This window comes from Pan troglodytes, chromosome 12, assembly GCF_028858775.2.
Source record: "Pan troglodytes isolate AG18354 chromosome 12, NHGRI_mPanTro3-v2.0_pri, whole genome shotgun sequence".
Taxonomy (NCBI): Eukaryota; Metazoa; Chordata; class Mammalia; order Primates; family Hominidae; genus Pan; species Pan troglodytes.
The window spans coordinates 93,606,720-93,629,376 of record NC_072410.2 but is presented as its reverse complement, the minus strand read 5'-3'; the positions used below and the strand labels follow the sequence as shown (position 1 = coordinate 93,629,376).

The following is a 22,657-nucleotide window of genomic DNA, read 5'->3' as shown; positions in this document are numbered from 1 at the left end:
CAAGTGACAGCGTGTGAAACAGAGCCAGCAAAAGGGGATGGCCTCACGAGTCTATCAGTTTCCCGTGGATTCCTCATGGGAGGGACCAAGACTTGGGTTTTCTTGTTAACATGATCCCTTTAGGACACTAGGACACACAGGGAAGTAGGGCCTAGGAATTCCACATGGGCCAACATGCATGTGTGTGCATATACACATGTATACACAGCCCCCCAAGTGTTGAAAGACTGGGTGATTAGACACCAACATAATAATGGTTAGTTACCACCAAGTAGTGAGATGATTGAGTGATATGGGTCTTCTTCAATATAATCTCATACTTGCCAAGTTTTATTCATAATCAGGAATTATATGTATCATCAGAAAATAAATGTTATTTTGTGTGTCCTCCTGTGGTTCCAGACCTCACAGCCATATCACTCACACTGCCTGGCCTTGTTACCCCTGCCACTTCCACCAAGGGGACATCCCAGTCTGCCCCCACCTGTCAGGACGTTCAGAGTCTTCCCAGTGTGACAGGGGGCCATGAGACCCCACCTGATCTTGAGGTCAAACATCTGCCCCCTCCTTGAGGGGATCTGCTGTCACAGCGGACGCCCTCAGGAGCCATAGGCACTGAGACTCTCAGCTTAAATCCACATCTTGGAGCCTCAAGTCAAAAGGTGCAGCCAGCTGAGACTCAGCCCTGCTGATGGGAGCCTAGGATGGGGTGGCCTCCCATCATATTAGAAGCACAATTAATTACTGGGATTGGTGAAGGGTCTTGGAGGGAGATTATATCTTGTACTGTCAAAGTCTAGCATGCTCCATTTCTTAAGAAAAAGTGAGGGAAGAAGAACCAGTGGATAACAGCAGGGATACTGGTTGCAGACAGTGACATCGGTGGGATTATTAGGCCACACAGACTTTGTTTCTGAAACAACCATCAAGGGTTGTTCCATTCTGGTAAGAAGTGTCTAGAATGTTTCGGAGTCTCCTACTGGAGAAAAGGGGACATGCTAGGGACAACACTATTTCCCTTGGAGATATCGATCTGTTAGAAACCTCTCCAGGTTCTTTGGGGGCAGAGGGGAGTTGGGGTGAGGGTGTCTCTCTGTGGCTTTACCTGATGATCAGGGCTTCCATGAGGAAATCCAGTTCATCCTGTTCAGAGCACACTTCAGGCAGCGTCTGGGCAGAGAAGGGGAGGGTGGGGAGGAGGAGGAGGCTGTGAGCTGAGAACTGCAGCCTACAGAGTCCGCAAGCCAAGGGCAGGCTCAAGAGTGAGCCACTTCTTACCTTCACAGCCACTTGCAGGGGGCTTGGGTCGTTGGGCATTCCGGACACCTGGCCTTCATACACCTCCCCAAAGGCGCCATGGCCCAGACCCCTGTGCAAAGGAGAAGACAAGAGGAGACAGAGTCAAACAGGCCACAATAATGAGGCAGCTGGGGGTCCTGAGCCTGAGCGTCACATTTAGTGGACAAACACGAGAGGCGGGGTAACATACACACTCAGGAGTAACACCCTCAACATGGCTTTGCTATGCAATCTCGGGCTTCCAGTTCTTCACCTGAAAACTGGTAAGAAGGATTCCAACCAGGGACTCATGACAATGGCCAAATATTTATTCATTCCATCAGTAGTTATTGAGTCTCTGATATTTGCCAGGGACACAGGGGTGCATAAGCCATGGCTTTTCCCCGGGGGAGGCTCATGCTCCTTGGAGAGAGATAGATCACTGTGGGTACTGGCTGGGGAGTATTGCCAGTGAGTGACAGAGGAAGGCACAGTTGCTCTAGATGCTCAGAGGAGGGGCCCTTTGCTCCCCTGCTCCCCTGGAGGGAAGGGGGGCCAGGAAGGCTTGGAGAGAGCACATCTGAATGAATTTTGAGGAGAGCCCTGGTTCTCCTCTGATTTTATAAACTCCATAAACTATGGGAGTTAATGTAAACCAACATACATGGCTCTGAATGTCAAGGCTTGTCCTCCTAGGAGGGCTAGGGGTGCCCATAGGGAGGGCTCTGCCGGCCTTTTGTGGCCAGAGGAGTCTGTGGTGCTGTGATAACATACAGCCCCTAGACTGCACCCCTCTCCTCCCAGGATGGCAGCAGGGCGCTCACCGAATGAGGGTGATGTTTTTCCGCGGCACCTCCTTCAGGTCACTGATGGAGGAGGTCTTGCCGGCAAAGCAGTAGTTGGGGTTGTAGTCGGTCATGATGGTCGAGGTGCGGAGCTTGCTCAGCTTGTACTCAGGGCTCTGCAGCTCCATCTGCATGGCTTGCAGCTCCTGGTGCTTCCGGCGGTACACTGCAGATGGGTGGTCAGCTGCAACATGGCCTGGCAGCCTGGCCCTTGAAGCACTACACAGGCCACTTCCTACAGGAAGCCTCCCTGGATCTCCATATCCTCCCCTGAGCTCTGAACCTTTCCATCATACTTAGAAATACTAATAAAATGATTAAAGAAGGTGTGTCTTTAATTGAAGCATGATTTAAAGTAAATGCAAAGCTAAAAATCAGATATACGGAAAATAATTATTTGTATTATATAGGGCAGAGTCATGTTAGTCTGGGTCCTCCAAGAAGCAGACTGGAGATGGGATCAGACCCAAGATGGTCTGCAGATTTTATTAGAAGAAATGCCCATGAGAGGAAATGGGGAGGGAGCCAGGGAAGGCTGGGTGAACCAGCAGACTGTGTTGCAAGTATGACCCCACGTGAACGAGGGAGGGAGGGAAGGTTGGGTGGAAGCACCCTGGGTGCCATGGAGCCTAAGGAAGTTTCAGCAAGGCCCTAAGGGGTTCTGGAGCCAAAGTCAGTCATCAGAGGAGTCCCATGACTCCCAGGAATTGGCCTGCCTTAGTATTTCTGCTGTGCTCAGCCATTGGGTAGGGCAGCTTCAGTGCAATCACAGCAGTGGATTTGAGGGTGCAGCTGGGATCTTGGTCAATTGTGTTTCCTATAGTTGGAGAACTGCCAAGCCACAGAGTTGGAGAAGAGCCACATCATGAAAAGATCTCTAAATTGGTGTCTGGGGATCTGTGCTCTAATTCCGCCTCTTGTTACTTACAAGCTGAGCCATGAGGACCAGGTCACAGGACCTCTTTGGACTGCAGTTTCCCTCTCTGTAAGCAGGGATGGTAACTCCTGCCCTGTTTCCCTAACCACTCCCACTCCCCACCCTCTAGGGTTGTCATTGAAATGAATTCACCAACATAAAATGGTTTTGAAAAATTCTAAAGAGCTCTACCAATGTGAGTGACCATTATCACATGTGAGGATGTTCTGGAAGGCAAACTCCATGGAAGCCAGAACAAAATTGTGATTCAGTGGGTAGACTCTGTGTGTAAAGCCCAGCTCCCCCACACATGGGCCAGGGCAAATGAGTCACCCGCTATGTGCTCAGTTCCCTCCTCTATGGACCGACCATGATCAGATTAGGGTTACCTGAGGATCGAATGAATTGAAATGTGTAAATTGCCGAGCACGTAGTAACCATGCAACAAGTGTTAGCTCCTATTATCCTGTCCCTTTGAGGGATGGCACCATATGGGGACACAGTGTGTGCTGCCATCTCCCTTCTACCGGCAGATCCCTTCACCTGCAGGGGCCTGGCCTGCGAGGGCTCTCAAGAGCCTTACCCTCTGCCCTTTTCAACCCTCTGCCCATCTGTCCTGGGCATGTCTCTGCCAGCAGTAAGAGCTGGTTGGGACCACACTGAGTTCTCTGTGACCTGCAGGTCAGCTCACCTTGGCTCACAGGCTGAACAGAAATATACACAGAAACCGATTTTCCCATCTCTCTGCCTGGAGGGTGGTGGAGGGCTGGTTTGGAGAAGAGTGGGCTAGTGCATTACATAGGGTGGGAGCCAAACAGGAGCTGCGCCAGTGGAAGCATGTGGGAGCTAGAAGTGACGTCTGGGGGTGGGGGCGAGCTTTCACCATCGTGATGGACACTGAAGAGAGCTCCCCATCCCCCCTGATCAGCCAGGAGGATACACACGGGGCTGAGGTGCAGAATCAGGGGCTCCTCAGGAAACTGCAGCTGCTCTGGTGGGGGGAAGGTTGGGAGCTTCCGTTTTGGCTTGGCCTGGGCTGCCCTAATCACCACCCCACCCAATTCCAGGGACTAGCATAATGAAGTGACACCTTGGCACCTGTGGCACAGCCTGAGACACTATTCAGTCCTGCCTTCCTGCCCCCTTGGGAGTCCCTGGGGCTCTGTGCACTCACCAATCATGATGCCGGAGAAAGCCAGGACCAGGGCGGCCACGAGGGCAGAGGTCACCACAGAGAGGATCAGCGAGAGTGGCAGGTGTGGCTCCGGGGTGGGTGACACTGGAAGACAGGTCTCAGTGGGGTATTGACAACCACACCAGGTCTCCTTTGAGTTTGTCCCAAGTCAGAAATAACCTCCCCCGCTGAGACAAAAACTACTTGCTCCTTCCCATCGCTGGAGACCTTGTCACATTTTTCTTTTCAGGGGACCATGAGCAGGACCAGACTCATCCTGATTTTACAGGCTTTTAGCAGTAGCTTTTGGGTGGAGGGAAATTTAACAGGGATGAATATCAGTGGCAGGACGTTGGTTCGAAACATGAGCTGCACAACTATAGGGTGAGGATGGAAGGTGAAACGAAAGTGGATCTGGAAGAGATGGGGGGCCGCAGGTGACCAAACAACAGGGTGCGCTGTAAGTAACACCCTCTGAGGCTAAGTTACTTCCTTGTGGCCCTGAGGCACTGGGCTCAGAGCGGGGAGGGGTCTTGTGCCCTCTGCTGGCCAGACCACACGGAGGTATCGTGCTTGGTACTGGACACTACATTTCAAAAGGGACATCGACAGTGGAACACATGCAGAAGAGGGACACTGGTGGGGCGGGGGAAGAGACGCAAAACTGCATCTTGTATGAACTGCTGCAAACAAATGGGTTATTTAGTCTGAAGAAGAGTTAAAGGAGGAGGATGGGGCCAGGTGCGGTGGCTCACGCCTGTAATCCCAGCACTTTGGGAGGCCGAGGCAGGTGAATCACCTGAGGTCAGGAGTTTGAGACCAGCCTGGCCAAAAGGTGAAACCCTGTCTCTACTGAAAATATGAAAATTAGCCTGGCATGGTGGTGGGCGCCTGTAGTCCCAGCTACTCAGGAGGCTGAGGCAGAAGAATCGTTTGAACCTGGTAAGTGGAGGTTGCAGTGAGCCGAGACCACACCATTGCATTCCAGCCTGGGCAACAACAGTGAAACTCCGCCTCAAAAAAAAAAAAAAAAAAAAAAAAGGAGGGGAATGGGAGCACTGTCTTCAAACACTGCACGTGCACAGCTGCTGCTGTAAGGAAACCTAGGAGAGGAAGGTTAAGGCAACAGGTCTCCAGCTCTGAAACTGCCCAAGGGAACAGAGCACCTTAGGAGCAGTAAGATCCCTGTCACTGGGCATGTTTAAGTGGAGGCAGGATGGCCCCTCGGTGGGGGTGGTAGAGGGCTTATTCTATAGTAGAGGATTTTTAAGACTCCTTCAGGAGCCATGACCCACCTTTCACACAGTGGTCAGAGCACTCGAGCTGTGGCAGGTAGGGGAGGGACAGAAAGTTTACAAAACCGAATCCAGGGTGTCCTGGAACCCAGAAACCATTTGTGGTCATGGGCCAAATCTCAGGCTATGGGCCCCTCTGCCTCCCCTGGCCCTGCCCCCTTACCGATGCAGGAGACGCCATCCTCAGCCAGCACCGTCCCGTGGTCACAGAAGCAGATGACCTTGTGGCTTTCAGGGTCCATGTGACATTCGTCTACCTCACAGTGACTGCAGTTTAGATAATGCTTAATATTCACTTCCCCGTGGCCTTCCATCACTAGTGACAAGGAGGGAGGGTCAGTCTTGGGCCGAGCCTGCCTCCCCACTCCCAGCCTCAGTACTATGTCTCCAGGTGGTCACTGTGGGTGCTCTGGTCCCTGTTCCTAGGTCCCATAGCCACCGGAAGCACAACTGTGTAGAAGAGTCTTCCTGTGCATATAGAGAGTGCAGCGGAGGCAGCGGGCATGGGTGTCTATGGATGTTTGCTTTTGAGTCAGTGGTGGAGAGAAGCCCACACACATGATCTTTAGGTTGGCTGGTACAGGTATTGGGCTATTACTGTCACATTTCCTAGGATTCTGCCTCTGCATTCATATTAAAGCACACATCCTGACTTCTAGAAAATGTGGTGACCTGCGCCATAGGAAGCTTGCCTGCCAGGGACCCATAATTGTGCCTCTGTGTCCTGGATACAGGTCAGAGACTCTGAGGTTTTAGTTTGGTGGGAGGACTGACCTAAGCAAGTTTGTTCTGCTGCCTGGCAGAGAGGCTACCTTTTAAAGCTGGGGTGTACAGGATGCCCAGTGGACTGATGAAGGAAACCCCATCTTCCCCATCCATTTCGGGGTCATTGTTTGAGGCTGCATTGCCGCCTGAGTAGCAAACCAGAGCAGAGTTTAACATGGGGGGTGGGTGCCAAAATCTTAACACACATACACATCAGTGGGGCATGCAGCTCTGGCCAAAGTTAGGGGGTCACTGGGGACCTCAGGGGCAGGGATGCGGGGAGGGAAGGGAGGCTCAGGGCACAGAGGCTGCATGTGGGATTTGGCTCAGTAGATGCTGGGTGTGTGGCTAATTTCCCCTCAAGTCCAGGCCAGCTCCCACTCTGCCGGGAGCCCACTAAGAAGTGGTTAATGTGAGCAAGAGTCCAAAAAGTTCTAGTCTTTCCAGGCTGGGATATGCCCATGGTGCCTCTCCCAGGACTGGTCAGGATGGTAGCACTGAAGAGTTGCTCTCCAGCCCCATTGGGTCAGGGTTGGGGTGTGGCGGGCTGTGTGGATTGCGGGAGATGAGCCCCTGTGCCCTGAGGCTCCCGTCCCTCCTTTCATCTGGGGCTGGGCTATCTTTGGGCTCCCCCCTCGGGCTCCTCCCACCCACCCAGCTTGGAAAAGAAGAGCATGTGGTTAACACAAGCATCTTACACACAGTGTCAATGCAAAACACAGACACGAACACCACAGAGCATGCATGCATTCGTCCTAATCTGTGGGGAGTGGGGAGCCATCGTCTCCCAGCCTCTCAGCTTCAGAAGGCTCTGCTGACTGTGCTCTGAAGCCCAGACGAGGCAGCTGGGGTCAATGGGCAGCTGCTTGCTGAAGGGCTGGGCTAAGCCTGCCTGCAGTTGCCCTCGGGAATAGCTCCCATCAGCAGGCACAGCGGCGCCTTTCAGGAAGCTGGTGGGCTGGGGTAGGGAGCAGGAGTAAGGAGTCCATGAAACCACAAACCAGCCCCTTCAGGAGCTGGCTTGGCCAGGCCATCCAAGGGAGGCTGGGGGAGTCCTTATGGGTGACTCAGAGACTAGTCTGGAAAGCCAAAGCCTCTTTATCATAGACTTTGGGGGAGATCAAGAATCACATGGGATCTTGATGCTGTCGCTGAGGAAGCCTGGAGGCAGGATGCTGGCTCGAAAGCCAGCACCCTGCCTCTGGCTGGTCCAGGCAGGTTGAGAGGGAGGCGTGCAGTCACATCACAGTCCACACTTGGGCAGGCCAGGGGAGGGCAGGGGAGGGCGGGGCAGGGCAGGGAGGTGAGGAGCCTAGGACTAAGCGGGGAGGGAGTGACACCTTGAACACGAATCATCTTTACCTATATATCCTCCGCCTCCTCCACCTGAGGAGCACCCCCCTCCACCCCCTCCGAAACCCCCTCTTGTCTCCCACCCCCACTTCTTCATGGCCTGGGGGCAGGAATGTCCTCCGGTGGCACCCTCCTGCAAAGATTTTCCGGCCCAGAGCAAGGAAGTGTTATCATTCCAGCCACCTCCACCACCTGCGGGAAGAGATAGGGAACCTGCGTGAGGATGCTGGCAAGGTTCGATTAGCCATGCTGGCCTGAGAAGCAGGATGCAGGACGCCTTGGAGGGCGCCTGCACCAGCTCCAGCTCCCGGGGCCCATCTTCAGTGGGGCCTGGGGGCTTCAGATCCACACTAGGAAAACCAGGAGGCTACTTGCCCTAGGAGACCTGTTTGGCCACAGCTGAGTACACCCAGATGAGAGCGTGCCTTGTACCCCTGCTTCCTACCAGTACTCTCTGGCTCAAAAGCAGGGGCTGTGCTTGGTTAAGGATGGGGGGAGGTGGGCAGACAGGCAGCATGGCGACTAAACTCGTTCCTCTATCTTCTCTTCATGTCAGCCAAGCCCCGTAGCACTGGACCTTCATTTCATTAACTGCCTCCCGTCCTAACAAGAAAAGGGACTCACCAGTCTTTGAGCAGCCACATGTCAAAACCTTGCACTAAAGTTCCTTGCAGGAATCCTGGACTAGGCTGACCAGAGAGCCCGTTGCTGTCTGTGAAACCCTCGGGAAGAACGCCCCATTCTGAGCCTGTGTTTCCTCACCTGTGGCTTGGGGATAATAAGACCCACCTGATGGGGTTGATGTTCAGCTCAAAGGAGACAGTGAGTGTACGAAATGCTCCACAAACTGCCAGGGGTGGGGAGCGTCAGGGGCTCGAGAGGCAGAACACACACGTGCAGACAGCCTCACACCTCGGCTCAGCCTGCTTAGAGGTTCTCCAGGGCCAGGCGCTCAGGAATTGCTCCAAGGTCAGGAGCAGAAGCCCTGGTCGGTGGACGATACCCTGGCAACAAAGGCAGCCTCAGGGCTGTGCTTCCCAATGCCTGGGGCTGCTTTGGGCTCTTGCAAAGGAAGCTATCTACAGAGCCGAGGTTGAATGTAGCCACGGGTTGACCACAAGAAATCTCTTCTGCTAACCTTTGAGATTCCAGGATATCCCCTATGCCTACTGTTCCATAGGACATTTGAATAGACATCTACAGTTGTCCCTCAGTATCCGTGGAGGTTCCAGGATCCCTCCATCACACCAAAATAAATGTCCCTTTATATAAAGTGGCATAGTATTTGCACATTCTCCTATAAAAAAATCATCTCTAGATTACATATAATACCCAATACAGGGTAAATCCTATGTAATAGTTATTGTATTGTTTAGGGAATAAGTCTGTACATGTTCAGTAAAGACACAATCATCCTTTTTTTTTTTTTTTTTTGAGTATTTTTGATCTGTGGTTGGTTGAATCCCGTGAATGCAGAACTGATGGATAGGAAAGGGTGGCTGTATTCTAAAAACCCTAAAACCCTTTCTGCTGCAGCAGATGATGCATGCTGGGGACCTGGAAATTGATGGTGGAAGGCAGAAACAGCAGTGTGTGTGTCTGCCAGAACCCTACGGGTGAACCGGCCTGGCAGGGTTTCTGGAAGCACTTGTGGCCGAGATTCCTTGGGACCCAGAGGGACCTGTAGGTGGGATGACTGTCTTGCTAGAAAGAGGAAGCCAGGTTTTGAAAATGAAGCTGAGGTCAGGAACAAGCTTGAATCTAGAATGGGGACAAGCAGAGCTGAGGCGAGGCCATCAGGCAAGCTGGGGGGACTCTGTTAGCCATGAAACCTGCAGGGGTGGGTGTTGAGCTTGGGTTTGTTTCGCCGTCCTCCCTTCTGCTCTCAGGGGAGGGTATGGGCCTGTCAAGGCTGTTGTCATGTGGCAGAGAGAAGGCCCCTTAGGCGCGTTAGGGGCCAGAAATTGGCGCTGGTGTTTGTGCCCAGCTGTGAGCAAGTGCGTAATAAATAAATCAGAACGAGATGGGCGGAGACCATGCGCTGTGCTTTCATCCTGCTCAGCCCCCAGCTGAGGAGGTTTCTGACCCCATACCCGTCCTGCAGCCTTCGAGCAAATATGTGGAAAGGAAAATAACCCATATCAAAATCAGAACAACGGTGTTTTAAAAATACGAATTGAGTCTGGCCAGGCGTGGTGGCTCACCCCTGTAATCCCAGCACTTTGGGAGGCCGAGGCAGGTGGGTCACCTGAGGTCAGGAGATTGAGACCAGCCTGGCCAACATGGAGAAACCACGTCTCTACTAAAAATACAAAAATTAGCTGGGCGTGGTGGCGTGTGCCTGTAATCCCAGCTACTCGGGAGGCTGAGGCAGGAGAATCGCTTGAACCTGCGAGTCAGAGGTGGCATGAGCCGAGACTGTGCCACTGCACTCCAGCCTGGTGACAGAGCGAGACTCCGTCTCAAAAAAAAAAAAAAAAAAAAAAAAAAGTCTCCATCACTAAACAGCTCGGCCATGTTGAGAAAAAAAAAGTCATCAGGCCTTGGTGAGCCCACTGGCTCTCCTGTAAAACAGGAATGGTATCTGCCTGGAAACCTGCAGGTTGTTTTGACAGCACATGTGCAACAGAGGCGGAGGTGCTTCAGGGTTTCTCGGGTGCTGGGCCTCGGTGCTGCAAACGTCACTGGAGAACCTCAGGGTGGACCCATGACTGTTTCTACTCTTCTATTTCTAGCCGTCTCTCAATTGAGAGACAGTTTGCACATTTGTTTCAATTAATCCCAAATCTTAAATGCCTTCTAAGATCCTCCCACAGTCTGATTGTGTGGAAAATACAGAAAGGAATTGCATTTTCTGTCTTTAGGGGTGGCTGACTTTAGAGGAATCGGGGAATTGACACTCTCTTCCCTGCCTGTCTCACATTTCTGTGCTTCTGGCTCCCATTAATGAGGGAGGAGAGCTCAGCCGTGGAGAGTCAAGTAGGAGGTTTTCCAGCGGGGATACGCTTGGGTCTGGCAGCTCAGGGCCTGGAGGTCTGTACCATGGGGGTCTAGGAGGCTTGACATTGCCCAGATTTTTTTCACCTGCTCACATCCTAACTGGAGGGACCATCTGCCCCTGGAGCAAGAAGGAATCTCAGGGGGAGGCTCTAACAATTGCACGTTGGTAAAACCCAGGGAGGGCCAGCTGGCTGATTGACGGCTGCTCCCTGCCTCACTTTCTCAGTGACCTTCTACAAGTCCAAGTTCCAGGTCAGCAAGATGGCCTGCAGGGCTCCCAGGGTGCTGCCTGCCCTCCCTCCCTGGATATCGGTACCAATATTCAGAGCTCCTAGCATCCCAGGTGCCAGTGACTAAGATGCCCTCAGGCATGCGATGGCATCGGGGCCCAGCTGAAGGCCTGGGAGAGGTTCTGGGAGAGGGCACGCTTGCAGCGCTTTACCTGCGGCTCCGGAATTGCCGTTTAGCCCTAGAACCGAGGAGTTATTCTCCAGTCTCTCTGGGTGGAACGTGTCTGTCTTGGCCCCGTAGGCCCTGCCGCCACCTCCGGCTGCAATGATCAGGGGCACCGGCACTCCATCCTTCATCTGACCAGGGGAGACATTCACACATTGAGAAACCAAGCTGTGCTTCCCCCTGGAGCCCCCCAAGCTCTGGTAAATTCAACCTGACTGAGGGTTTGCTGTTTTGGGGTGACCTGGTGACCTCTCAGTGGTCTGAGGTGGTTTGCAGGCTCTGAACCCTTGTTACAATAGCCCATTGGCTCCGCCAGCTTCTCTATCAGTCAGGGTTCAACCAGAGAAGCAAGACCTGTATACCAAGAGCAAAATATATATACCAGGAGGTGGGGGTTGATCTTAGAGGCTGCTTCCTCTACTTCCTCTAGCCCCTTTCCAGAAGCTCCTTAGACTGGCCTCAGAGGTCTGGATGCTGGTGATTAGAAGCAGGTCTCTCTATGCTCTCTCTCCCTCATTCTTAGAGGTCTCTGACTCTGACCCCCAAAGATTCAAGATTAAGCCCTCAGCATCACAGTCCTGTGAGAGGACCTAGCAGGTGGCCTCTGTCTTCAGTTTCTGGCCTGGCTGTGATGATGTCAGAAAAGTCCACCTTAGGGCAGAGAGCTGGTCCAGGAGGGCACAGTGGGACTCTCTGAAAGTAGGATGGCAAAGGCTGTGCATGGTGAAATTGGGCTGATGTATCAGTAAGAGAAGAGTTCTACCCTTTCCTGGACAGACAGACTCTATATCTCTCTGGATCTCAGTCTGCTCATCTTTATTTTTTAATTCTTTTGTTGGTTTTAGAGACAGGGTCTTGCTCTATTGCTCAGGCTGAAGTTCAATGGCATGATGACAGCTCATTGTAGCCTTGAACTCCTGAGTTCAAATGATCCTCCTGCCTCAGCCTCCCAAGTAGCTAGGACTACAGGTGCAAGCCACCAAAACTGGCTAATTTTTAAATTTTTTTTGGTAGAGACAACGTTTTGGTATGTTGCCCAAGCTGATCGTGAATTCCTGACCTCAAGTGATCCTCCTGCCTTGGCCTCCCAAAATACTAGGATTACAGGAATGAGCCACTGTACCTGGCCCTGCTCATCTTTACGTGGGGATAACAGCATCTGAGGTGTTTCTATCCCAGGGCTGTCATGAGGCTCTGACATCACAGATGCACAGGAAACTGGTGGAAATCTGGCAGCACACACCATACCTTAAATACGTAGGTGGCTCCACCCCCTCCTCCTCCGCCTCCTGCCCACTCATGCACGCTTCTGTTCACACGGATTTCTTCTTCTATCACATTGTTCTCTCCAATGCAGACTTTCTGGATTAACTGGTTTGTCTGTAGAAACAAAAAGCACGTTAGGTTTGTGGCCAAACCGGAGTTCTCCACTTTGCAGCAGACAGAACTTCTATGCTTAAAAACAGGATCTGACTCTCTCTCAAAAAACTTACAGTTGAGTTGAGGAGGCAGAAAAATATACCAATAACTGTCACTCTGGGCAGTGTTAGGGAAGGACCACAAGGATAGCTTAGACAGAAAATGCTAGGAGAAACTGGGAGAGAGAGAGCAAGGTTTTATTGCTGTGAGGACTGCTTGTAGGAGGCGGCTTTTAGTTGAGCCTTGAAGGATAGGGAGTTTTTTTTTGTTTTTGTTTTTTTCACAGAGAGTGGGGCAAAGTTATGTCATTCCAAGAGCAGAGAGTGGCATGAGTCCAGAGGGAAGTGGGTGAGTGGGGTGCGTGGGGGAAAAGCACAAGGGTCTCTTTGGCCCAGAAGTCTATCAGGACAGAGAGATTGTACAGGACCTGTTTCGATCCTGTGGGATGAAGAGATCCAAGAAAGAATGGGAAAGGTCCTATGTGGTGAGATGGGGCTGGAGGGAGCGTAAATTAGGTGGGTAGAGAGAATTAAATGGAACAGTGTGATCATGGCTAGAGGCCTTGAAGGCACTGCAAGGAGTGGACTTCATTCTCTATGAGAGCCGTTCTCTCACTGAGAGCCATCTAGGTTTTCTGAGAAGTCACAGTTCTGAAGCATCAGGAGGAGAGAAAAAAACCAGCAAGAGGCCAGACTCAAGTTTTATTCCCAGTTCTTCTCTGGGAAAATCAGTTCTCCCTTTTGGACATCTCATTCCTCCTAGCTAATGTTCCATTTTTTCCCTCCGGAATCCCTGGCACACCCCTCTGCTTGCCTTGTAGAGTGAGCCCTGCAATCAGGTAGTCTGGATTCTCCACCCACCCTGGGAAACTGTGACAGGGGCCCTCGATCTCTGATCCTCCAGTGTGGCTGGGAATGAAGACAACACAGGTCGTTGTGGCATTTACTGAGGGTAGTACAAGTACTACCCTCAGGCATCTAGTGGAGCGCCTCACACATGGTGGGAACTGAGTAAATGGCTGCTGTTCTTATCTGTTTGTTTTTGCCATCTTACTCCGTGCAATGGCACGACCTTGGCCCACTGCAACTTCTGCCTCCCAAGCAGCTGGGACTACAGGTGCACACCACCATGCCCCGCTAATTTTTGTATTTTTAGTAGAGGAGGGGTTTTGCCATGTTGGCCAGGCTGGTCTTGAACGCCTGACCTCAGGTGATCTGCCTGCCTTGGCCTCCCAAAGTGCTGGGATTACAGGCGTGAGCCACCGTGCCCAGCCAGCTGCTGTTCTAATTTAGATTCACTTCTGGGCCCACATATGCTCCTGGTTGGGGCTCAGGTATTAGAGAGTCCCCAGGATTGTGCTGGAGATTTCTGTAACAGAATCCTGGAATCCCTGAAGAAGTAGGATGGTGCTTCAAAAACAGCCACGCCTGCTTGTCGGCCACCACAGCTCAGACGAATTCTTCAGACATCAGCCTGACCTTGGAGGAAAGTGACTTTTCTTTCACTTAATAGAAAAAAAGCCAGTAAAACATCACATTTCCATCAATGCTGCTTCGTAACCAGCCAGTGGATGCAGCCATTCTTCTTGAGCCACTTCTTACGCTAAAGCGCTCAGGGGTGCCGGCAATGAGTACTACAGAAATTTCCAGATAAATAGCCGAGATGCAGTTTGTTTCATGGCATTTTGGATTTAACGATGGAAATAATTTGATATTTCTTAGAGTGGATCTAGTGTGGGTGGAAGGCTCTGAATTGCTATTGTAGAGAGCTGGCATTTCCCATATGTATGTGCAGCTATGTCCTGGCCTGGGGGGAGACTCCTGGGAGGAGACCCTGCTCACTGCCACCTGGCACAGGCGTGAGTTGCAGGGAATGTGCCCTGAGGGTTGGCCCTGGGGATGGGTCTGAGGGATGTGAGCTGTCGGCTGGGCAGAGCACAGGATTCAGGGTCCAATCTGGGTTCTTTCTTTTGAGACAGGGTCTCACTCTGTCACTCAGGCTGGAGTGCAGTGGCATGATCATAGCTCACTGTAGCCACGAACTCCTGGGCTCAAGTAATCATCCTGCCTTAGTCTCCAGAGTAGCTGGGACTACAGGCACAAGCTACCAGGCTCGACTTTTTTTTTTTTTTTTTTTTTTTTTAAGAAACAGGGTCTTGCTATGTTGCCCAGACTGGTCTCTGACTCCTGGCTTTAAGTAGTTCTCTTGCCTCAGCCTCCTGAGTAGCTGGGAGTACAGGTACGAAATACCATGCTCGACTAATTTTTGTATTTTTTTTTTTTTTTTTAGATACAGGGTCTTGCTGTGTTGCCCAGGCTAGTCACTAACTAAGCGATTCTCCTGACTCAGCCTTCTCAAAGTGCTGGGATTACGGGCATGAGCCATCACACCCTGCTCAGTCTGGGTTCTTGACGGCTCTGCCGGAGATTTGCTGGGCTATACTTGGTGAGGCACCCCGCCTCCCTGGACTTGCCTCCTCATCTGGAGATGGAGGGGCTGCCCAGTCTGAACCAGTGGTGCTGAGAAGGTCCACCCCGTCGGCCTCTGCTCCATCTCCCCTCTTGGCTTGTGGGCAGCAGTGGGACCTCCACCCCTAGGTGATGCCCTCCCTTCATGAACAGATCCAGAGATTGCTGGGGTGGGGAGGAGACAGCAGTGGGGCTTGAGGATGGCCTTTCCTGTAGTTAGAGCCAATTTATTTAACCAATATTTATTGAGTACCTACTTTGTGCCATCCCTGTTACAGGAAGTTGGGATATATTGGTGAACAAAAGAAAGATCTTTTGTGACCCATGCTCATCCCCCGCACCCCTGCTTCTGATGTCTCCTTTAGATCAGGTGGGGGTGGGGAGCAGTCGAGGCTCTTGCTGGACCAGTAGCAGCATTTGGAGGAGCTGCTGCCCTTTCCTCACCTGACTTCCAGGACTCCCCATCCTCTTGCATCCTCTCCTACCTCCCTGGTTCCTCTTCTTTGTCCCGCTTTGCTAGTTCCTCTTCTTTTCCTGACCTCTAAATGTTGAGGGTCCCTTAAGCTCGGTCTTCACATTCTTCTCTATCTGTATTGCATCCTAGGCAATCTCATCCTGTCTCTACTTTATGCTTATTTCTCTAATATTTATATCCCCAGCCTGGACCTCTCTCCTGAACTCCAGCGGCCTGTCTCTCATTGTCCACCTGTCTGCCTGTGGCTGTCTACCAGGCCTCTACAACTCAGCATGTCTGATATTGAACTCCTGATCTTGCCCCCAAATTTGCTCCTTCCACAGTGTTCCCTAACTCAGGTGATGGCAGCTCCCTTCTTCCAGTGGCTCAGGCACAATTTTTGGAGTCATCCTTGACTCTTTTCTTTCTCTTAATTTCTCATTCAATCTGGCAGAAAATCCTTTTGGATTTGACTTTCAAATTACACCCAGAATTCAACCACTTTTCATCCCCTCCACTGTTACAATCCTAGTCTAAGCCATCATCATCTCTTGCCAGGATTAATGCCATAGCCCTTGAATTCATTGTCTTGACCCTTCCCTTGTGTCCATAGATTCTTCTATGGTAGATTCTTCACATTGCAGCCAGAGTGAGCTTTTTAATACACCTACCACATTATGTCACCATTTGCCTCAAAACCCTCCTATGGCTCCAACATGCCTTAAAGTGGCCTGATCCAGCCCTATTACCTCTGCCTTATCTCTTACCTACCCTTCCTTTTGCTCCCTCTCCTCCAGCCCGAGTGTTCCTTGAGCATCGATGAACCTCTGGGACATGGCCTTTGCTGGGGTCACTGTTTCCCCAGATATTTCCCCCTCCCTCTCCTCAGATGTAAGTTCCTTGAGAGCAAAGATCTTTCTTTTGTTCACCAATATATCCCAAGTTCCTGTAATAGGGATGGCATTAAGTAGGTACTCAATAAATATTGGTTAAATAAATTTGAATGAATTGAGTGCTGTCTGGATTGTGGGCTGGCTCTTCACAATATGTGCCTTGCAGGGGATGGTAATGGTGGAATTTAACATTTAGAACAGACTTGGCTGCCTAGGGGACATTTGGAAGTGTCTGGAGGCTTTTGTGATTGTCATTTCTGGGGGCTGTTACTGGCACCAAGTGAGTAAAGGATAAGGATGCTGCTAAACATCCTGTAATACACAGGACAGACCCCCGCCCCTAGCCACAAAGAATTACCTGCTCCAAAATGCCAATAATGCCACTGTTGAGAAAGCCTGATTTAGACTCATGCCACCAGGCGAGGTTTGGGAGGCACTGGAGAAGCAAAGACTGAGGGCTGTGTATGTGCACATGTGCTGTGGTTGGGGGTGGGGAGGAGGATTCTAGCAGCTGGAGCCCATTTCCAACACAGGAGCTCCAGTGTGGCCAGGTACATAGAAGGGCAACTCCCCGCTGCCCCCATAGATGTGCAATTGAACCATCAAAGCTGCCACATCTGGCAGTTTAATTATTTTTTATTTACTAATCTTTATGCGACAGAGTTTTGCTCTGTTGCCCAGGCTGGAGTGCAGTGGTGCGATCTTGGCTCACTGCAACCTCTGCCTCCTGGGTTCAAGTGATTCTCGTGCCTCAGCCTCCTGAGTAGCTGGGACTACAGGTGTGTGCCACCGCACCTGGCTACTTTTTGTATTTTTAGTATATACATGGTTTCACTGTGTTGGCCAGGCTGGTCTCGAACTTCTGACCTCAAGTGATCCTCCCGCTTTGCCTTCCAACGTGCTGGGATTACAGGCATGAACCACCGCACCCGGCCCCTGCAGTTTAATTCTTAGAGTCCACTTCATTATCTTGAGAACTGTGTCTAGACACCATTTTTTCTGCCTAGTGAGAACTGGAGATGGAGGTAGTGCCTGACAACCGCCATTTTTCCCCCTTTCCAAGTGCCTCCTCAGAGGTGGAGACGTGAAGCCACAGGGAAGACCAGTCACTCTCCCCACATGCCCCTGCTATGCCTTGCCCAACCAGCAGAGTGAGCTGCCCTCTGTCCCTGGCCCAGAATCGCCTCCTCCGGCCTGCTTGGGAACTTCCTGTGCATCCACAAAGTTTGAGAGCTAGTAGACTGATTAATAAAAATGATAAAGTGCAGCAACCCCGAGGAACAACTAGATTTCAATTGAATTTTTAAAAAAGACGCGGTCCTGTGAAAAGACATAACTGATTACAGTCCAATCAAGTGAAAGTCCCTTGCAGAAGATAATGCAATCTTTCTGCTTAGATGAAGGAATTACATTAGCACTCAATAAATTCCCGTGAAAATTACAGCAGCCTGTAATTTAATGGCTTAATATATTATATTAGGTTGGAAAGTCCCAATTATAGTTGCTAAATAAAAGTTGGAGTTGAGACATTTTTTATGCAAAAGGTTGCACTTGCTAAGCTTACTCCTGTCGTTTCACCTTAACCCCGAAGGAGCAGAAGGGAAAAACTGAACTTTACTTTTCATGCTTCCTCAGCTCCTAGCCCAGGGCCTGGCTCTTAGGAGCCCTGAATTTATTTTGTGGAAGTAAACTGCTTTCTCGGTAGCCCCTCTTCCCATATCTCTCTGCCAAGGATGCTCTCAAATAAGTTTCTGGAGAAGGAGCTGGGGATCCTGGGTGCTAGAACATAGCTGCCTGCTTTGGCCCCTTTTCCCAAGCAAAAGCTGTGCTTCAGGTGAGGGAGGGTGGGGCCTGGCCCAACCAGGAGACTCACCCGGCAGGGTGCTGAGTTCCTGCTAGGATGGCCAGCTCTGCCAGGTCCTGCCTCCCCCTAGCACAGGCAAGAGGTGAACCACTGGGGTGCTGGGAGTTTGCAAGGCTGCTGTTTAATTACTCTTTGCTGTCTCATTCTCCTGGTATGAACTTCCAGGAGGAGGGTGTTGAGTGTTGGTGCCTCCCAGAGGCCTTCCCGGGGCCTGAGAGAGTGCAGACGAGAAACTCCTGCTCTGGGCACTTACACTGGGGCAGGCGTCCTCTCCCTGCTGCCCAACCAGGATGTACAGCATGTCATCCTTCTCCAGGTTGAAGATGCCCAGCACAGACACGCCGTGGGACCGCATCATGGTGTTCTTCCCGCCTTTCCCGCCAGCAGCTCCGTAGCCCGAGATGCTGTAATGGGACAAAGAACGTTGGCTCCCGCTGTGGTATGAAGACTGTCCCCCTTCCTGCCAACCCAGCAGCTTCCAGTGGGCTGAGCACATTGCCGTCGTGGTCTGAGGGTTCTCCCCCATATCAGTCCCTGCAGAAAGGGATTCTTCTCCCCCGCTTCAGGAAAGGACGGTCAAGTTTAGAGAGGGACAGGGAGTTGCCTCAGTCACAGAACTAAGAAGGTGAAAGACTAGTAAAGGGTGCAAGAGAGAAAGAGAGGAAAAGGGCAGGGAGGAGGGAGGGAAGAAGGGAGAGAAGGAGGGGAGAGAGAGAGGGAAACAGCAGAGAGAGAGAGAGAGAGAGAGAGGAGACTATATGAATGTGGCATATTGGGGTGATGGCTTTCTGAATACCTAGGATTTCCTCATTATGGTTTTCTCTCCTTGTCCCAGATCAATGGACTCATGTGACCTTAGACAAGTAACTTCCCTATTCCTCATCTATACTATGGGGATAATAAGTGAACTTGCCTCCTAGCCTACATGTGCTATGAGGATTAAAGAAATTAAGACATGTGGTCTTAGAATTGTGGCTGACATGTAATAAGCACTCAATTAGTATTAGTTAATTATTATTATTATTAATGACGGTAGTAGCCATAATTGACTTGGTACAAAGTTGTAAAGTCTCCCCATGGGGTCTGGAAACAAGGAGGTTCCTCACAGAATGACTGAGGAGAGCAGTGTATATGAGCCGACTGTCTATTCCCATCTCACTGGTAACTCCTTCTGGAGAAATATGTGTACAAACAAACAACCCATCATGATGAAAATAAAAACAGAGTGTGGGGATGGGAGATGATTTCTGCTGCCTCTTAGGCTGCTGCAATGAAGTCAAGCAAGGATGGGGAGAAAAGAACTCTCTTCTGAACCATATCAGAAGAGCGGCATGTCTTGAAGACAGCTAACGCACCAGCTAACAAATGTGTCCCCAGGGACCAGCTGCCAGGGTATGGGACTCGGCAGACTTTCACATCCATGTGTATTCAGATCCAAGGTCTTTTACAAAAAACCAGGAAGAGATGCAAGGCAGTTTTGCCCATGTGCACATAGTAGCTCCTTTATCTACACTTCCAGGAAATGTCCCTTCTTCCAAGTGTGTGAGGGGCCTCCCGGAGCTCTCACAAGGCAGAGCCCACGGCCCTTCTGCAGAGGCTGTTTGCGAACATGGCAGGCAAGGAACTGAGGTCTTCATGGAATGGAATTGGAGAATCTAGTGCCCATTGCCCTGGTGAGTACCTGGGCATTGATGAGAGTTTATCGAATGTTGGGAGGGGTGTAAGGCATTGTGGACCTGAGACAGCTCCAGGCTCTTCAAGAGCTCACAAAGAAACTGAGGAGATGATCTTCATGATGAAAAGAGAAGTCTCACCATAGGGTCGCTATGTTGAGGAGGCAAAGTGGAGTGCTCCCGGGCTCCCTGATCAGGTGGGGTCATTTCCTGCCCCTGTGCCCTCTCTGAGCCCCAGCCCCTTCCCTAGTAAGAGAAGAATCATTTTCATTCCAAACAACATGATAGTCCAACAAAAGGAGCTCATGGGTGAAAGCCCCGGGGAAGCTGCAAATCTCTGGCCAAAATAAGGGTCGTCAGGTGCTTAGGGCCAGGAGGGAGATGGGGGATTGCGACAGGTGGTTGTGGGGTGTGGTGATGGGGTGAGGAAGGCTGATGTTGGCTTCACATGGAGCTTGCAGATGGGTAGGGCTCTGAGACAAGCAGAAAGAGGTGGTGGGAATTGGGACTTGTGTGAACGGAAGTGAAGAAGCAGGGAGCCTCTGGTATGTCTGGCTGCAGCAGGTGGATGGAGTGGGAAGCTGAGGGCTGTAGGTTTGGAGAGGGCTGTGGGCTGATTACCAGCATCCTCCAATGTGCCAGGCACAATGCATGCTCACAGGCACACGGCATCACGCAATAGCCATAAACGGCAAATGTTATTAATCTCATTTGACAAATGAGGAAACTGAGGCTCGGAGGGACTAAGTAACTCATCTGAGGCCACACAGCCAGTCAGTGGCTGGCTATGGTCCAAACCCTTGCACATCCCCTCTTAGAGGTCATTTCCTCCCCAATGTGCTGCTGGGATGCACAAAGAGAGGGGTCTGAGAAGCTATTTGCCCCTCCTAATTCCCAGACTCTCAGCCAAACACTCCCTCCTGATCCATGAGAAATGGACAAGGTGATAACAATAATTAAAAGACTGAGAAAAAGGAAGGCTTATTGGTGAAAGGTAAGAGGAAGCAGCATTATTTAGCTCAGTGAACCTGGGCAGGGGACGATGTGGCGGCTTCCTGTAGTCTAGGGACAGCAGTGTGGATGGGCCCCAACTCTGTCCTGCTCACTGCCCCAGGTTTCTGAGTCCTGGTCAGGCTGCATTAAAAAGTCATCTCCACCTGAAGATGTGGTTTGCTTGGAAAACTTCAGCCCAAGACAAAGTCCTCATCCTACCCACTCCTGCTGTGGTTGAGAGGTAAGCGTCATGCTGCCCATTCCTTTTGGCATCATTTGCATAGTCATTTGCATCAACCATGCATTATGAATCATTCTGAACTCTTTCATATGTTTAAATTTAGCCAAATTATTATATTTTAGACGTTGTTTGTTCCTGACTCCTTTTACCCTTCCTAAGCCTTCTTTGCTATTTTTCCCACCCCGCTCCCCTCAACCACATCTGAAAGCCAGCCCCATCTATGTCTTGACCTAGTTCTTGATGGTGGGGTGGGATGGAAAAAGCCCAGGGCTCCAAGTCATCTACTGGTTCTTGTCCCCGTTCTTCTGGCTGTGTGACCTGAGGCAACATGGTCAATTTCTCAGAGCCTCAACTTCCACTACTGAGGAAGAAAATGAAGACAAGAACCCCTGCTCTCATGGGCATACAAAGCGAATTTGAGAAGACTGCAAACCCATGCAAAGCACAAGGCGAGACCCGGGGCTGGGGTCAGCTCTCTAGATTCCAAAGTAGACAGCAGAGCTTGGCAAGCAGGTGTCCGTGGCTGGGTTGTACTTTCCTGGGTGGTGGCCTCAGCCCCACATTTCCAACCCAGACAAGGGGCTGGCTTAAAGTCAGGGGGAGCAGGCAGCTGCCTACCTGAAATAATTGCAGGAGTCCTAGAAGGAGTAGTTCCCTCATCAGTCCCCTGAAGCCTGAAATTCCACCATTAGAGCTTCACTCCTCTGGAAGCTTCTAGTTGCTACTACAGGACTGATTGCCTTAGGAGTGGGATGTGCCACAGGTAGAAAAGCAAGGGCTTGAATGCAGACAGACCTGGATCCAAATCCCAGCTCTGCCACTCAGGGCCAGGAGTAGGTTGAGCCCGGCGAGATGCCTCCCTCCCAGGGAGGACCTTGCACTCGACTGACCCCAAGAAGAAGCACCTCCTTAAATTTTCTGCCCAAGGTGCTTTGCTTACCTCTCCCCAGTCCTGGCCCTGCCAGTGTTACTCACTAGCTGTGAGACCTTGGGTGATTATTTACCCCCGCTCTGAGCCCAGATTCCTCATGTATAAAAAGGGGATAATAATACCTACCTTGGAAGGCTGTTATGATAATTAAATGAGATGATGCTTATAAGGGACCTACTTCAGAGCCCAGAGGGTAGCCAGTGAGTGACAAATGGCAGCTGCTGTCATCATGTGCCCCCATGGGTGAGCCTGTCCACTCCTTTTCCAGGGGTGACTTCTGGGAGGCAGAAGGGGACCAAGTGGGCGAACCAGGGCACGGCCAAGGGGGCTTGGGGTCAAGGCTGTTCAGTTTCACCCAGGGCCCACCTCTGTGTAAAGCACAGGGCAGCCTTAGCTCTTCTGAAGACCCCTGCACCCTGTGAATCACATTACACAAACTCCTCATGCTATGATAATAGCCTCAGCCTGCCTCTCCGAAGCTTTCTCCCCATCCCTTGTAAACAATTTATTTCTGATGGTTGAGAAACAACAAGAAATTAATATACCTGCCACTCAAGTGGGGAAGATGACTTGCAGTGATTCCAATTTACTGGAAATTACAAGATACTGCTCTCAACGAGCTGATGCTGTGATTTTTTG

At 51.1% G+C, this 22,657-nt stretch overlaps 1 protein-coding gene across 2 annotated transcripts in view; it reads right to left on the bottom strand.

Annotated features, from left to right (window-relative positions):
* The window catches only part of ALK (ALK receptor tyrosine kinase), a 736,910-nt gene that overhangs the window by 28,391 nt on the left and 685,862 nt on the right, over positions 1–22,657 (bottom strand). Inside the window, exons 13-22 of one of the 2 annotated variants that reach the window (XM_016948281.4) lie at positions 18,434–18,584; positions 12,331–12,462; positions 11,069–11,213; positions 7,636–7,818; positions 6,321–6,419; positions 5,672–5,824; positions 4,214–4,318; positions 2,103–2,289; positions 1,279–1,369; positions 1,106–1,170 (exon numbers count right to left, since the gene is read on the bottom strand). In XM_016948281.4, the coding sequence (XP_016803770.3) occupies positions 1,106–1,170; positions 1,279–1,369; positions 2,103–2,289; positions 4,214–4,318; positions 5,672–5,824; positions 6,321–6,419; positions 7,636–7,818; positions 11,069–11,213; positions 12,331–12,462; positions 18,434–18,584 (1,311 nt within the window). Of the gene's footprint in view, positions 1–1,105; positions 1,171–1,278; positions 1,370–2,102; positions 2,290–4,213; positions 4,319–5,671; positions 5,825–6,320; positions 6,420–7,635; positions 7,819–11,068; positions 11,214–12,330; positions 12,463–18,433; positions 18,585–22,657 lie in introns of those variants that run through there. The other variant, XM_063789190.1, reaches the window with a different exon arrangement.